This window comes from Syngnathus floridae, chromosome 7 (genome assembly GCF_059516105.1).
Source record: "Syngnathus floridae isolate MCC-2025c chromosome 7, RoL_Sflo_1.0, whole genome shotgun sequence".
Taxonomy (NCBI): domain Eukaryota; kingdom Metazoa; phylum Chordata; class Actinopteri; order Syngnathiformes; family Syngnathidae; genus Syngnathus; species Syngnathus floridae.
The window spans coordinates 17,081,411-17,097,274 of record NC_142419.1 but is presented as its reverse complement, the minus strand read 5'-3'; the positions used below and the strand labels follow the sequence as shown (position 1 = coordinate 17,097,274).

The 15,864-nt window shown below is 43.0% G+C and overlaps 4 protein-coding genes across 5 annotated transcripts; 1 reads left to right on the top strand and 3 right to left on the bottom strand.

Moving 5' to 3' along the window:
- Positions 1-88: 88 nt before the first annotated feature.
- Positions 89-2,124, top strand: LOC148395687 (high affinity immunoglobulin gamma Fc receptor I-like). The gene is made up of 5 exons (XM_088381697.1): positions 89-431; positions 780-815; positions 897-1,175; positions 1,249-1,521; positions 1,606-2,124. The coding sequence occupies exons 1-5, from the start codon at positions 407-409 to the stop codon at positions 1,875-1,877; spliced, it is 885 nt and encodes a 294-aa protein (XP_088237823.1). The 5' UTR covers positions 89-406; the 3' UTR covers positions 1,878-2,124.
- A 171-nt stretch (positions 2,125-2,295) lies between these two features.
- otol1b (otolin 1b) lies at positions 2,296-4,763 on the bottom strand. The gene is made up of 5 exons (XM_088381128.1): positions 4,396-4,763; positions 3,927-4,267; positions 3,765-3,854; positions 3,280-3,351; positions 2,296-3,198 (listed from the first exon to the last, which is right to left on the bottom strand). Exons 2-5 carry the CDS (start codon positions 4,252-4,254, stop codon positions 2,312-2,314), a joined length of 1,377 nt encoding a protein of 458 aa, XP_088237254.1. The 5' UTR covers positions 4,255-4,267; positions 4,396-4,763; the 3' UTR covers positions 2,296-2,311.
- Positions 4,764-6,580: 1,817 nt separating this feature from the next.
- On the bottom strand, positions 6,581-9,001 carry sptssb (serine palmitoyltransferase, small subunit B). The gene is made up of 2 exons (XM_088381838.1): positions 8,808-9,001; positions 6,581-8,248 (listed from the first exon to the last, which is right to left on the bottom strand). Exon 2 carries the CDS (start codon positions 8,245-8,247, stop codon positions 8,005-8,007), a length of 243 nt encoding a protein of 80 aa, XP_088237964.1. The 5' UTR covers position 8,248; positions 8,808-9,001; the 3' UTR covers positions 6,581-8,004.
- A 1,322-nt stretch (positions 9,002-10,323) lies between these two features.
- On the bottom strand, positions 10,324-15,761 carry nmd3 (NMD3 ribosome export adaptor). Of its 2 annotated transcripts, none has more exons than XM_088380764.1 (16): positions 15,620-15,761; positions 14,807-14,881; positions 14,548-14,682; positions 14,349-14,445; positions 14,127-14,207; positions 13,849-13,977; positions 13,620-13,710; positions 13,274-13,352; positions 13,004-13,100; positions 12,649-12,766; positions 11,802-11,947; positions 11,282-11,394; positions 11,145-11,217; positions 10,932-11,038; positions 10,758-10,828; positions 10,324-10,612 (listed from the first exon to the last, which is right to left on the bottom strand). In XM_088380764.1, the coding sequence occupies exons 2-16, from the start codon at positions 14,848-14,850 to the stop codon at positions 10,482-10,484; spliced, it is 1,512 nt and encodes a 503-aa protein (XP_088236890.1). In that variant the 5' UTR covers positions 14,851-14,881; positions 15,620-15,761; the 3' UTR covers positions 10,324-10,481. The 2 variants fall into 2 exon arrangements, with proteins under 2 accessions (XP_088236890.1, XP_088236891.1); XM_088380765.1 differs by having other exon boundaries at positions 15,616-15,754.
- Between the last annotated feature and the right edge of the window lie 103 nt (positions 15,762-15,864).

Below are 15,864 nucleotides of genomic sequence, written 5' to 3'. Positions count from 1 at the left end.
GAAGAGGGGGGTCAAACTTTCTATACTTATCTATTATACTAGGAAATCTAAAACAAGTCATTGGTAAATGTCATGAAACATTAGTTTCAAATCTCACGCTATTTTTAGGAAATGTGATTTCTCAATTCAGGCGTTTGTTTATTGCAGTTTTGTTTTTTTGATGATGTAAGCGCCAAATGAGTCCCAGTAGCAACACACTTTCTACTTAGCGCAACACATACCATTTATGTAAAGTACAGGCACAAATTTCCAATGTGTTTCGCTTCCCTAAATCACAGTTCATGGAGAATAAAAGAAATTATAGGAGGGTTCCTGCGTTACATGTTAAGGTTTTTTTTTACTTTTTCACTTCCTTATTTTTGGGAATAAAGGTTGGCGCCCATCAAGAACCGAAAAAATAGTCACGATGATAGCAACAATATCTTTCCTTGGTAAGTGTCAACCAAATACGTGTGTGTGTGTGTGGACCACGTATATTTGATTAAAAAAAAAAAAATGACCATGTATAATTAAGTGAGGTATAGCGAGGCTTTTTTTTAAATGAAAAAAAAAATTACTATGTATATTAAAGTTTTTTTGTACATGGCAATATTTCTTAGTATATATGGTCTGTTTTTCCACTATTCATCTCTTTTTTTTTTTTTTTTTTTTTTTTTTACAAAAAAAGCTTAACTTTTTTTCATGGTCAGTTTTTAATTAAAAAAAAAAAGCCTTACTATACATGGTCATTTTTTAATATGTATTTTTTATCTCATGCTCAAATGTATTTTCTATTTCAGTTCTTTCCACACTACCACAATTTGTAGTCCCCATCGGTAAGACACTTGAATTGTCGTTGAACATAATCGTGGTCATCGCAAATTTTTCACTTTTTTTTTTTTCCTTTTCCTGTATAGAGATCTCCTACGAAGCCCGAGCAGAGTTGGTGTCAGGACACTCTCGGGTGTTCCTTGGTGAACATGTCCAGCTTAGATGCAGCATTCCTGATGGCAGCAAGTCGATATGGAATTATTTGTGGTTCAAGGGATCTAAGCAGCTTGAGCACCACACGGAAATGTTGACTCTGCAAGGCTTCCATAGCGACAGCGGTGCGTTTCAGTGCCGAGGAGTCAGGGACTCGGCCGTGGGAAACATTTATACCCGTAAAAGCCCACCTGTGGAAATAAATGTGGACGGTAAGGTATATTTTTATTTAATGTGATTCTTTGTTGCAATTGTCTCCATCTTTTTCTGTGCTCTTCTTTTCAGGAGGTTGGGCCATCCTCCAGGTCCCGCAACATCCGGCCTTGGTCGGAGAGACCTTAAATGTAACCTGTCGCGTCCGCGGCCGCCCCCGAGTCCATGAGGTGGTTTTGTATAAAGATGGCGTGGAAGTCCTGAGGGAGAGTGGCTTCAATCCAAAATTGAGCTTGCCCCTCCTCAGCACGGAGGATCAAGGACTGTATACCTGCAGGGCGTCTTGGGATGACAGCAGACGAACTCATTCAGTGATTTCAAATGATATTCAAGTTAATGTCTCAGGTGAGTTCATGTACTGCTTCTGTTAAATCATGGGTCTTAACAGACACAGTATTTATTATACATCAATGTTCTGCTCTCTCTCAGAGGTTCTGACTCAGCCTGTGCTCGAAGTGGTCACAGAAAACGTCCCGCTCTCGGCGAGTATGATGAAGCTCATTTGCCATGTCCAGTACAACGCCCGCGCTCCGGCGCCTCCCATTCACTACTTCTTCTACCTGGATGACAGACGTTTGGGGACGGCTATGTCCGAGAACTTTGATTTGGTCAAACGGAGACCGGGTCTGTACAGATGCAAGGTCAAGGTACGCCAGCTTGGTCTGTGTAAGTGGAGTGAAGCCGAAGCGTTTGAAGAGTGATAAGGACAGGATTCAAGGAAATGAATCACAAATGAATCAATGAATTCAATCACATGTCCACATTTGTGAATTAAATGAATCACTTATCACAAATGAATCAATGAAATAACATGTCCACATTTGTGAATCAAATGAATCACTTATCACAAAAGAATCAATGAAATAAATAACATGTTTGCATTTGTGAATCAAATGAATCACTTATCACAAATGAATCCATGTAATAAATCACGCTAATATGTACACATTTGTGTATGGCTTAAAATTATTTGAACAGCAACAAGAATTACACATTATTTAGTTTATAAAAAAAATGAATTTACTGAAAAGCATAATACAAAATAGTACATAGATATGGCAATTCTCCATGAATTGTAACACTACGGCACATTTGAAGAGCGCTCATGAATATACAATCCGCCGCTAGTTCATCATTATGTCGAGTAAAGTAGGAATCCAGAGAAGATGCTGTCGTCCTCACTGCTGGCGTACACCCCGTTCCAGTCTCTGAGGGTCTCCATCCACACCTGATCCCCCGCCGCCAAACGTAGCACAACCAGCGTAGACGCCTGGTCGATGTCCTGTCCGTACAGCGAGTCTCTCGTCCTGACCCGCCGCGAGCCGTTCACCACCAGCGTGGCGCGCAGGGGTTGATTGCGTACGGTGATGTGGAAGGAGAAGACGTACACGCCGGCGTGGATGCACACGAAGCTATTACTGGTGACGTTGAAGTGGTTCTCTTCGTTGTAGAAGATTTTGTCAAAGCGGATGGGGAAGCCGGATGGCGGGAAGGATCTTCTCGGGGAGATGCCGACGCTAAAGGCCGAGCGTTTCTGAGGAACGCCTGAACCCTTTGCCCCTTTGAAGCCCCGCATCCCCCGCTCCCCTCGCATTCCGTGGTAACCTCTATCCCCTTTTGGCCCCTGCACCCCTCGAACACCTTGCGGACCCTGTGCCCCTCTCACCCCAGGTTCTCCTTGCGCTCCAGGAGGTCCAGGATCCCCGCGTACGCCGACGGGACCCGGAGCACCGTGCTTGCCGTTGATCCCCGGAATTCCCATCGCACCCGGAATTCCCGGCGAGCCGGTGTCTCCACGATCACCTTTTGGCCCCCTTTCTCCAAATGTGCCACACTCCCCTTTATCACCCTTATCTCCTTTTGGACCAAGAATCAATCCAGGGCCTCCAGGTGGCCCTTCTTTGCCCGGTTCTCCTTTCTCACCAGCAATCCCATTCTGTCCAGGTTCGCCTTTTTGCCCGTCATAGCCTTTAATGCCTTGCATGCCTATCTCACCTTTCACTCCTTTTAGGCCAATGTCACCTGCAGAGTAAAAACGTTGATTCAAAATCCAGCTCAGAAGTATGCAGCTGACACTTGTTTGGGACGGTCACACTTTGGTACCTTTCTGCCCTGGTTTTCCCGAAACTCCTGGGTATCCACTTGGCCCATTGTTTCCCCTTTCACCCTTGTCCCCTAGTAAACAGAATTTGTGAATTTGCAAAAATTACTAATGTATTTCGGTGTGATCATCATAGCTGTTTCTGCTGAATCTGAGAAAATACATAAGGGTTCCAAGAATTGACCCTTGAGGGACTCCATTTGTCGTTAGTCTATTAATCAGATTCAAAACTTCCATAAGTCCATTCTTCCAAATAGGACCTGAACCATTTCAGGACTGTTTCGGGACTTTGTCTTATTCAATTTTCTAACCAATCAACCCAATTTTGTCATTTAAAATTTTAATTGGTTTGTGGGGCAATTATCATTGAGCACTATTAACTCTGCCTAGTAACAAGTAAGCTGTTAGGGAATATAAAGAAACAATAAAAACAATTTTAGACACAGCATGAAATGCTAAAAGGATTTTAGAAATTGGAATGAAATACCTTTCTCTCCTTTAACCCCCTTGAGACCACTCGTTCCCGGTGGCCCAGGTGAGCCAGATGATCCGGTAAAGCCTCTTTCCCCCGGTGGCCCTAGATAGATCTCAAGTTTAAAAGGCAGAGGAAACTAAAAAAATATAAAAGGTAAGAGAAACATTTCATTACCTGTCAGGCCATTGTCTCCCTTTGGTCCTTGGGGTCCTCTCTCAGGAGGGCAGCACTCACAGAAGTTGAAGTAACACTCGTTGTAATCCAGGGTGTAGTTATCAGGGCCTACACTGGGGTGCTCCATGTTCATCGTGTGGTCCTGAGGAAAATCCTGACTGGGATAGGTGGGCGGTGGTTGGGGCTCGGCAGGGAGCACCTGAGAGAGGGGCTTCTTGGTATACTGCTGTTTGGGTTTGGGTGTGGTCTTGGCTTCGCAGTAGAACATCGCAGTGAGTGTCACCAAGATGATGGTGAGAAAAGTCCACTGACTGGACATGAGCTTCATGGTTGAGTTGGATCTGAGAATGGATTAGAAGTATTGAAGGGTCTCTCAATTAACCATCAATATTTGTTTTAACCAGCATCCAAAACGATAAGCAAGAATGAAAATCAACCAGGATACCAACAAATAAGAAGAAAGACTCACCAAGTTATGCTTATAGTGGTATGGTCATTTATTCTCTGGACGATGTCTTGGTGCTCCGGGTCCATCTGATCTCAGCGAAAAGAGAACAAGCCCACCAATGAAGCTGTCCGCTTGAAGAAAAAGGGGGAGGTCTGAAATCCAACGAGGGTAGAGGCCGGATCGGACCCGAGCTGAACCACTGTGCTGTGGCCTCATTCTTTGCGCAGAAAGGTGCTTTTGTGACACGGGATACGAGCAGCCGCCAGGAGTACTCGCGAGCTCGGCGAGGAGCAAAGGGCCTCGGTCGATGGGTCACCTGATACGGAAGGGCATTCTTCCAACCGCTGAGCAGCTAACATGCTCTTAAGGTAGGACAAAGCACAGCAAAGATGGTTTTGGGACAGAGGCCAGGCCACTAAAGCTCACAATGTTATGTTTATGTGTGTGATCGTTTATAAAATGTATATATATTACAACATGTTATGGTTGACAACTCATATTCTGCCACGGCCCACTCGTTGCCAGCGAATGTTTGAACTGCGGATACGCTCGGCTTGGCAAAGACCCCACAAGCTCAGAGGGATCCATGACAGAAGGGACGGAAGGAAATGGAAATTTGGGGAAACGGAGAAGACTGATGGCAACAGTGCGTGTAAAAAGGAGATGATGGTTTACTCTTTTTTTTTTTTTTTTAATAGCGCTCCTCTCATTTCAAGACCCAGCATGGATGTGACGAACAGATATAACTTCCTTGCTACCCTGTATGTGCATTTTTGTTCTTTTTGCATTATTTTGGCATTGTTGTAATTTACCTCCATGCCACTAGAGGGACTCGTGCACTGTCATGCATTGTAGTAGGAAGGATTTAAAACCCGCGGTAAACTTGAACATGGCGGAATTATGTTAAATGCCTTAAAATTACCAGTGTTTTTTAAACTCTCCATCTCCCTATTTTCGTACTTTCAAGTGCAAAGGCGCACATCTTAACATTCCCTTATCAGCCCCAGGTATTGACTATATAGGGTTTAGTCAATTCAATCGGTCAAAAACGGCTTCATTTGGATTCATTTTGGATTATTGTTCGCGAAAATTCGATTGGAAATTCCAGGTGTGAGGAGGGCAAACCGTTTGGGGTTGCTGAAGACTGAAGAAAAGCCGAATCAGCCTCATCAAATCGGGAGAAACTCATCAGTGCTGGTTGAGGTAGGTTTTTTTTCTTTAAATGGCCAATGTTTATCGATGTGCACACATTCATTGGTAAAAATTGTTCTGAAGAGTGAGAACCTCTGAACAGTGAGGCAGACATGTTAATCATAATCCTCCACGTCTCAAACGTCTACATGTACAACACATAGGAATAAATGTATGTTTACATTACTGGGAGGAAATTATTAATCCAACAAAAGCTTTTTGATCCTTGACAAAACTGTATTTGCTCAAAGGCCTCAAACTGAAACACTATGCCTCACAACACACACACAGTTGTGCACCCTCTTTTTTTCCTCCTCAACGCTTGAGTGATAGTTTTTCATGTGAGTGTATGTGTGTCCAAGGTGGGATAATATATTAATATTGATAGCCTTTCCTGTTAAAGTGAGACTTGTCGCTGCATGAGTGTCACATGTCCACAATGTTTGTGTAGTTGCCAAGAGTTCAACCCATTCTCTCAGTTGTCGTTGTTACCAACGGTCACGGGCAACAAGCGAACAAAACACGTTGTTTCCTGCCACCTTGTCATCACAGAGATAACCTCTGACCCAAATGAGGTGAAAAGGTAGACGACAGTTCCGGACAAGCGCTAGTTATTCTTCCATATCATCTTAAAAAGAAGCTATTAATTGAACCCATCGTTTAATCGTTAAGGGGAGGCCAGATCAATTAATTCCAACTGTTACTTTTGGACAAAAGTACCTTCTCCAAGATTTGAAGACCTCTCATGGATTTACATCCATCTATATTGCTTCTGATATTTAGGTCTTCCATTGCAGCTTTGTCGGTAGTATTGAAATCATTCAGACATCACGTGGTGGAGTGGAAAGTGAATCCCTTAAATTCACCAACAGCAGTCAAAAACCGGTTTAGTGACTTCCTCTGTTATTTTGTGAATCAACACTATTGTGCCAGCAATCATATGTTAAAAAAAAAACTCAAAGAAAGAAGACCGATGGTGAAAGCTGCCTAGTTACTACGCGTGAGACATACAATAGCAGTTTTGATTGATTTTATTTTTGATTTGGTGATCGGGGTGAAAAAAAAAAGCACGTGAAGTTGTAGCAAACTGTACGGTGTTGTTTTATGGCCACAGGAGAACATGATAAATATTTAAAAATAAAACATTGTGGTAATTGACATTGTAACCAGCCAAGCATTTACCAGAGTGGTATAAGTATATATATAAATATAGAACTTTATATAAATAACATGTAATCAACAAGTGCATATGAAAAAGCAGAAAAATGCCACGACTGCTATGTCAGCTGGCTACAGCAGAGATTTGCTAATTGGGGGTCAACAAAATATTTTGTGATGGATTGGTGCCCCTCGCCTCCTCCATCCCCCTAAACAACAACAAAACTGATACAAAACCCAATTACGCTGAACCGACCTTAGCTTTAGGCCAATTCAAATCTGATGTCATTTATGTGTAATCATATAAATATGACATTCAATTATTAATCTTCTGAACCACTTCCTTGTATAAAGTCAGGTTAAGTATTGTTACATAATTCATCTACATGTGTTTCGCCACCGTTTGTGTTCAAATATCCGTCGCTTGAAGGGTTACAATACTGCTATTTATTAGCTCGTCGATGGCGTTTTGTATTGTTTGTTAGCATTAAGCTAAGCTGACATTTTAAGGCAAAGCTATGTGGTTATTTTAAATAAATTTTCATTCCTGACTTTTTATCCTGACAAAACACATCTTAATTATTTTCTTTAATTAGAAATAGCTTTAATGAAATAGATTTTTTTTCTCAAAAAGAGTTTTAATTCTTATGCCATTTAGAGATGCACCTGGCGTGGTAGTCATTTGCATTAGGCTAAAAAAAAAAAATTGAGAACCACTGGTAGACTTACTATAGCGTGACGTGAAATTTGCTTTTCATGCAGGCCTTTAAAATCTGCAGCATGTTCCAACAAAAACATTTCTTTTGGGCCGAGTAAGCCGCAGATCATGCAAAGCCTGATCAAAGCAAAAACCAAACCCCACGCGTACAGTCCGAGGGCGCGCTAAATCAATATTTGCTGGTGCTCAGTGACGAGCACACCTTCCTAGCATACCAGCAGTTAAAACATCGGAGGGATGGAGGAAGACTTGGACGACGGTTTACAGCAAGAATGTGAAAACATCCGTTGAGAATCAAATACCACACGAGGGTGTTTAAAATGAAACCTTGTGATATTCATCTTGATTGGCTCGGAGAACGGGTTTGGATTAAGGTAGAGATTGGTTTTTGATTACCTTTGCTCGATAAATCCGATGAATAGTTTGTTCTGAGGGTTCCCCCGCGCTAGTTCAGCTTCCCATTGCCGACGTCATGTCGCTCTTTACACACAAACTAAAGTGAATCAAGCAGTCGATTAATCGTTTCCACACAATCGAGTTCATTCTTAATCACGCGGCCCATCTTAGTTCATGAGGGTCATGGCGCTCTCCGGCTGGCCACCGCAGATGCCGGAGAAGAATTCCAGCGCCAGGCGCACGTGGATAGGCACAAAAACGTAGGAGGTGTAGATCACCATGGCGACGGCTGAGAACAGGACCGAGTTGAAAATGGACTTCTCCCAAGGCTCCAGCACGTAGATGCCGGTGATTAGAAGGTACTGGTAGTAGAGCCAGGCCAGGTACTCCCTCAGGTTCTTGAAGTTCATCCTGCAGGGCGGTGTGTGTTTGTGGATGTGAGTGAGTGAGTGAGTGTGTGTGTAAACGCTGATGAAATTAACCTCAAGTAGATAAAAGCAAGGAAGTCATCACTTGCTTTGGAACTCTTTCCACTTCGAACTATTTTTTTGTATCGATACATTCGTACTGCTTATACTATGGTTGCAGGGTGAGCTTGAGCTTTTATGTACAATACAGATCTACAATAAAATATAAATTACACACGTCAGAAAAAAAACTTTGCAATTTTATTGCCGCATAGTTTTATTGTAATGCAACATAAATATAGAGTCATGAATTGCTGCGGGTTGAGTTGCGAGGAGGTGTGGCCATTCTAGAATTTACCACCAACTCGGAAAAGCTATTTCAAAAATCTTAACTGTGTAGCCAAATAAATGTCCGTTTTAATACATTTGCCTTTTTGAAACAAGTTTAAACCACAAATTTGGATTGTTACAAATTCCCGCAATTAAATGCGATAATGATGATATATCATAGGAAGCGCTAACCTCTCTAAAAGCGGCAAATGATCAAATCTACCTGCACTCACCTTGAAAACGGTGACGCGTCTGGGTAATGACGTCTTATTTATAAGCGCTAATCCGCGGCCCGTTTGTTGCTCCGCTTGCTGCGTTTGCGCGGTGCGGCAGAAAGAGGGAAAAAGCTGCCTCACCAGTTTGTGTCGGACCTATTTGGACTAAGACGTGCAAAGAGACTTCAGTCGACACCACACCCACTGGCTGTGACTTTACCGCGGCAGCTGCTCACCTGGCTGACAGGTGAGCAGAATCCCAAGCAAAAACAAACAGAGTTTAGAATTACAGTCGTGTGTTTTACAGAGGTATTTGAACGCACCGCATCCTCCGCCATGAGCGGTGCTGAGGATGAAGATGCACGCGGTGAAAAGTCACGTAATTCGACAGCATTTTTGAGACGCCGTTCAAGAGTGATTCCCAGGGGAGTTAAGAACTTTGCTAGGTAGGGGTTAGTTAGTTATTCGTTTTAAGCACTCATCTACAGCGCCCCCTTGTGTACGCACATTATATTGTACGGCAGTTGTACCATGACTAAGTGTCGATAAACGGGCCACTTCAAAACTGTCGTAAATTATTGCGATTTTTAACATCTATTAAATCACACTGGTTAATGTGTATTCACTTGTTAACTACTGCACAGTGAGCCGCAAGAAGACAGTTGGGAAACTTCACCTTCCCATCTGTACACTTTGCTGACCGTCTCAGTTCTTATCCTTGACAACAACATACATTATTGATATATAAACACAGGCAGCGCCACCACGGCCAAACACAGGTTCACAAAAGGTTCAAAATCTGGAAAGATAGCTAATCGGATCGGTAAATAACCTGCTGAATCAAGTGCGAGCACAAATTTAGCGTGAAAGGTTGTTGGAGGTTACGAGGGTTGAGTTTGCACAAAGGCAAATATTGCAGGGAGAGGTGTGTGATGGCAAGTGTGTGTGTGTGTGGGGGGGGGGGGGGGGGGGGGCAAGTGCTGTACTTCTTTACGCTATTGTTAGAGGTGCCCCCGTCCCCACCCATGCAATTTGCTTATTCACTTTCCCAAGCTCAAATAACACTTGAGGTTCTTTTTTTTTAGCACGAGCACTCCCTTCTTCTTCCCCCAGTGTCAAACATTTCACTGGTTCATTCCTCCGGTGTGACATCATAACCAGTTGCTTATACCTCACCCTTCATACACGCTACGTGTAATATATGAATAATTCTAAATCATGCTTATAGTAGTTGTGTTGTTAAGGCGCCAGTGTTAACTCAACGCTTAACTCAAATACTTCTATGTCTGGATTTTATTTGTCAAATTGAATCTTTTGTGTATATACTCATTTTAGTGGTAAAACTTGAAAGTACTGTACTGGCTCCATAAATGTATATATAACAAATCGTTCTCCCCATCTTTGCCTTTGATGCAACTGCGCCCTCTGGTGGACGTCTGAAGCAAGGCATTTTCAAATAATTTCCATAAGGATAAATATTTGTTTTTGGCGTGTTTATACAGTGACAGTCCTACTTATTCAAAATAGTAGATGATTTTTTGATAGCTGATGATTTTATTTAATTTTGGAAAGTGCACGCAGAAGCTCCAATGAGCCCAGTTATGCATTTTACATAATTTGTTACAGGAAGGTCACAACCTAAGATGCTTTAGCTCATCTCTTGCGGTGTGGCTTCATCAGCACTCGCGACATCTACTCTATCATGTCGTCCCCCTCGCCTCCCGTGGCGTCCGAGAGGCTGAGCTCCTCCAGCATTTCCGCCAAAGAGATGCGTGGCGCGCCGTCGTCATCGGTGTCGCTCTCCACCGGGATCTTTGAGGCATCTGAAATGAATATTCATAAATTTAGTAAAAATCGTGCATGAGCAACAACGTGTGACATGAAGTTTATAGCGCTGCACACATACTGTTTAACTTTGTTTTAAAAATCAAGATTGATTGAGGTTGTAATAGGCATCTAGCTGCTCACCTCTATAGATGTTAACATTTTTCCTCAGAGCCTCATCCTCCTCCAGGTCCTCCAGGAAGTCCTGGAATTGTCTGAAGACACAAATGTAATGTTAAGACAGGAAACGAGAGTAGCAATTAGAGATGACTCTATTTCGAAGCCATCTTAAAAGAATGATTTGGCACTGCAGCATGCCTCTCATCATCTGTATCCACGTTCTCTGTTTCTTTAGCCATCTCCTGAAGTTTCCAGTTCCTGCGCTTCACTCTGCGACTGCGGTCAAAGCTCTTCTTGATGAGCACCTTCAAGAGTCCATGACAATGCAATCAGCGTCAACGCCACGCGTCAATACTGTGTTTCTGCACCAGAGGGCGGTACGAAGTAAAAAGGTAAGTCAAAAACTCCTACCACATCAGGCACATGATGAGGGTTCATCTTATTCAAGTAGTCGTCGTTGACGTTAGAATTGGCAAAGTCGTACCTGTCGGAAACAGAACCTGTAAACACTTTTCCTCAAGTGGATAGCAACTATCATCAATACTTACCCCATGACCACGTCTCCAATGTTGAGCAAGTGGCCCAGGAATGTGCGGCAGTGGTACTGCTGACCCGTGTCCATCTCTGAAGTCTTCTGTACCCACAACTCAGCCAGAGTGTGCTGTAACGTACACAGAGATGAGAATTAGAGGGTCCAATTGGCATTGTCCACATATGCGCAAACAAATAGGTTCCTAACTCCTCATGAAATGCTAACTTAAACACCAAGTAAAATGTTTGCAAGTGTTACCAAACTACTAAACACGCCATTCTTTGCTCCAATTTACTGTGACGGGAGCATCAATGATAATAATGGTGATGATAATAATAATGCGGCGTTCGGAGAATTGTGACACGGCAAGCCTGTGCAATCAATACAAAAACACTTCTATCACGTTGGCTCCAATCCCGCATGCAGGTTCCGGAATAATGTAATGGCTCGCTATTGATTTTGCTTCCAAGAGAATTGCAATGCCTATTCCCCCAATAATGCACTCTGTTTGTGCAGCAACCCCCTCCCCCACTCACCTTATTAGACCTCATGCCAGCTCCGGCAGCCAGCTTCTGGTCTCTGATGATGTCAATATCCATAACGATAAACTCCTCCAGTTGCCGTGGGTTACAGAGGCTGTTGAAGGGGTGGCGCCAGTATGTGCTACCGTCAACCTCGGCAACTGTGAGCGAGAGATGGTTGATTGCATCAGCATAATCGTGCCAACCTGACGGAGCGGCGAGGCTCTAATTATGCGGGTTCCTCTGTTTTGTTAGCAGATTAAATTCGAGAAATATATCTGTCGTGCTGGCTGCTTAACTCCCTGAAACTGTAAAAGTGCTACTATAAAAAGTCAAAGCAATTAGTATCAGAAAAAAAGGTCAAGACAAGAAAATCTAGAGGGAGGAAAAAAGCTGAAGTAAATTACCAAGGGGAAAAAAAAAACAAAAAACATATGAGCCTTGAGGCCATTTCTGCATTGTGTAACAAAAGCGGCCTGGCCTTTGAAGACTAATTAATGACGAGCGCCTTTCAAAATGTCAAAACCCCGCTGAGAAACACGCCAGATTACACCAGAAAGAAAAAGGGGGGGGGGAGACACTTCGACAGCTCATTGCAGTCATACTTTCACTAATGAGCAATGACGGCTTGCATAACAAATATGTTTGCCATCTTGCCCTCCTCCCTCTTGCAAGCCCAAGAAAAATGGTGACGTGGATCCCAAGTGCCCGCCAGACTGACTGACTGTCATTTTAGCAATTATCACAATTAGCATAGCATAATAGGTAACGTAATACAGAAAGAAGAGTTTCACAACTAAAGGACTTAGTAAACCAAAACGCAAACAATAATCATTTGGCTTAAAAGCCAGTCTGGGCTCACTCTGCAGGGTGTTTGGGTCGATCAGGTGGATGGTGCTGGTGACCCGGACGCACACGCACACTTGACCCATGTTCCCCAGGCTCTGCGCCAGGCGCGGCGACAGGCACACCACGTTGTCCTGGCAACAAGGAGACAAGTGGATGTCAAAGTGAGAACTGTCGAATGGTTCAACTGTGAAAGGCTGCATGCTAAAGCGCTGCAAAAATAAACATGGCAGCTATCGTGGTATCTCGACTCCAATCCGGTGCCATATGAAAAAAGCAGATTGCTAAATTACCGATTACATTGTAAATCAGCGTCACAAATTGATGACATCATCTCGAGCTAAACAATCCATGCTGCTGCTAGTATATACCTTGCAAACAGGCACTATCTCCATGGAGTAAGTGCTCTTGTAGTTGTACGTGTTGGAGTGGATGTCGTGAGAGATGAGACGCTGGGACACCTTTAACCTTTCGATTTGAGGAAAGACAGAGATTTAGAGACACAAATATGTTCCCTCCATGTTTACCGCGCCAAACCATCCAAAAGTTTTAATTGCAGTGTGCACAGCCGCAAGCTTCCTATAAATAAGTAAAATGTTTACCCACCGCCGGGAAGGCCCTTGTTTGTTTACGTTGCTCACCTGCAGGGCACGGTGCACTGGAGGAAGTCGACCATCTTCTGAGCGTGTTGCTTGGAGCCATAGTAGAAATCGATGCCCTCTGAGACAGACAGGAGGAAGAACAGTGATGAGCAACACAATAAAGACATTTGGGAAGATGGCTGACGCAAGGCCTAACAAACACTTTCAGATGTGGAGAGGATTTTAAATGGGCTTTTAATCATTTAGAGCACAGTGTGGTGCTTTGTGAATGAAATGTGCAATACAACTAAAGCTACTATTTTGCCTTAAGATATGACTAATTTCTTTTACTACAAATTCTAAAAATATTTTTAAATCATTTCTTAGAATGACTATAAAAGCACACCATGAATTTCTTTGATGTTTAGGGCATTCTGGTGGAGCTTGTGCTTGAGGATGAGCTGCTCCAGATAGTAGAATGTCTTTTTGTGAAGAGTCTGTTGGAAACAAAAAGCATCCTTTTAACAAAAATGATACAAACGGACAAAAAAAGAACGACATTGCTGAATGAAGTGTTGGTTGTGAAAGATTTTATTTTCGTAATTTTTTTTATGAGTGGCTCCCAATCATTTTACCTTCTGTCTAACTTGAACCACAGCCTTCCAGAAGTCCTTGGCCTCCACGCGGTGGCAGTCGTCGCACATTTGAGCCTGGATGACAAACTCCACCACAAAGACCTGCTGTAGGATGGCGCCGTTCATCACCTGACGAGACAGCAACAGGTTAGACCATCTTCGCTGACAGACGGGAAATGTTTTTTTTTGTGTGTTTGTTCAAGAGTGGTTCTTTGGATTACATGGCTAAAGCATGAATAGAGTAAATTATTAAACCCTCTAGAATAATTGATCTTTACCTCCTTCTGTATGGTAACCTTCATTTTAATCCTTTTTGAGTGAGGTTCTGTCCACAGGAATCCAGCGTCAATAAGTCGCACCTAGAAGAAGTGTTGTGAATATATGAAATAGCCAGAAAGTGCATTTAACAGCACTGAGTGCCAGCCTGCCCAGTTATCATGCATCATTGACATTTTGACTGCCAATATGTAATTGGAAATGTCAGTAAGATTAAAACATACTTTGCTCATAGAGCCTTTAATTTTTTTCAGACAAAGTGTGAGCAGCTCCCTGGACTCCAGAGCACACTGCATCCATGTGGCCGGAGGCTGCAAGTAACTGCAAAGAGAAGGTAGGATCAACACAAAAATGTTATCAGTCCATGATTCATTCACATGATCAATTTAGGGTTTTAAAAAAAAAAAATGTCGTAGGACAAACCGTTCACATTGCTTGCAGAAATGGATTGTCACTTGCTTGGGGATTCCTTCTGAGATGTCTACCTGAGTGCGTAGACAGGCCACGCACATATTGGCCGGGTTTGGGGGAATTGGGACGCCACAAGTGCAGCACAGGCTGGGAAAATTAGAATATAACACATTGTTACGGCAAATCGTGCCAACGCAACTAAGGTTTTGTTTTACAGACATATCGACCAGCTCTAGTGTCAACAGTAACAATAGGCTGGTTTCCTACTTACATATTTCCCTGGGTGCTCGTAGCGCCAGACTGCATGTACTCCATCCTTGATTATCTGGCAGTTTTGTGAGGACCCCTGCGGACACAATCAAGACCTGTTGTTGTTGACTTTCTACTTGTCCAATCAAGGGCCACCATCGCTAGTCATCTGGTATTGATTTGGTTGGCACAGTTTCCACACCAGACGCCTTCTAAATAAATATGACTGCACAAACATTTTTATAGTCAAAACTGTTCAAATACAAAGGTGAAACGTTTTGCTTTGCTGATGGGACATAAACCCGCAGTAAAAAGGCACAGGTTGAGGCAGATAGTTCTCTGCCGCACCGAAGGGGGCGTATGTGAGCCAAGAGGTCATTAATGGTGCCCTATTTGTTGTAGAGAAGTAGACAAGACAAAAAGCACAGATTGTTGTTATTTTGCGCTCTGCAGCTAAAAGTGAAGTGGACTGTGAAGTGCAGTGGCGTTGTGGGGGATTTGATGACGTGACTGATGGAGTGTTGGAAAAAAAAATACAGCTAGAAGCTCAAACATGACGGAGCTGCCGTGATGGCATCAGAGCTTCATGGGATTCCGGCGGAAAAAAAAAGGTAACTCAAGGAAAATAAGGAGGACTTTTACAAAAAAGTAACAGAGCTTATTGTGGTTGTAAATCTGGCTCTTAAGGAGTCCAGTACCTCACCAACCCTGAACCTCATCGCACGTCACTAGTTCTGAACGGTAAACCGGAGAGACTTTGGGGAAAAACATAATGTCGACAAGAAACTCCGAAAGTCAAAACTCTTGTAAATAACGAGCAAATATACTCACTAACGTTAGTAAAAAGTGAGTTTCTGCAGACACTATCGGCTCCACGTTTTTTCCATCGAGGTCCGCGGAGAAGGGCTGAGTGACGTAGAGCATCAATTGAGGACCCAAAGCTGCCTTGTGTGCGCCTGAGTAAAACTCGCCAAACATTGTTGAATTGGCAGGGTTTTTTATGATTAAATAAATACTAGACTAGAGTTGAATATTCACAATATGGAGAGAAAATACTTTCTACCGGGGCAAATGTCGTTC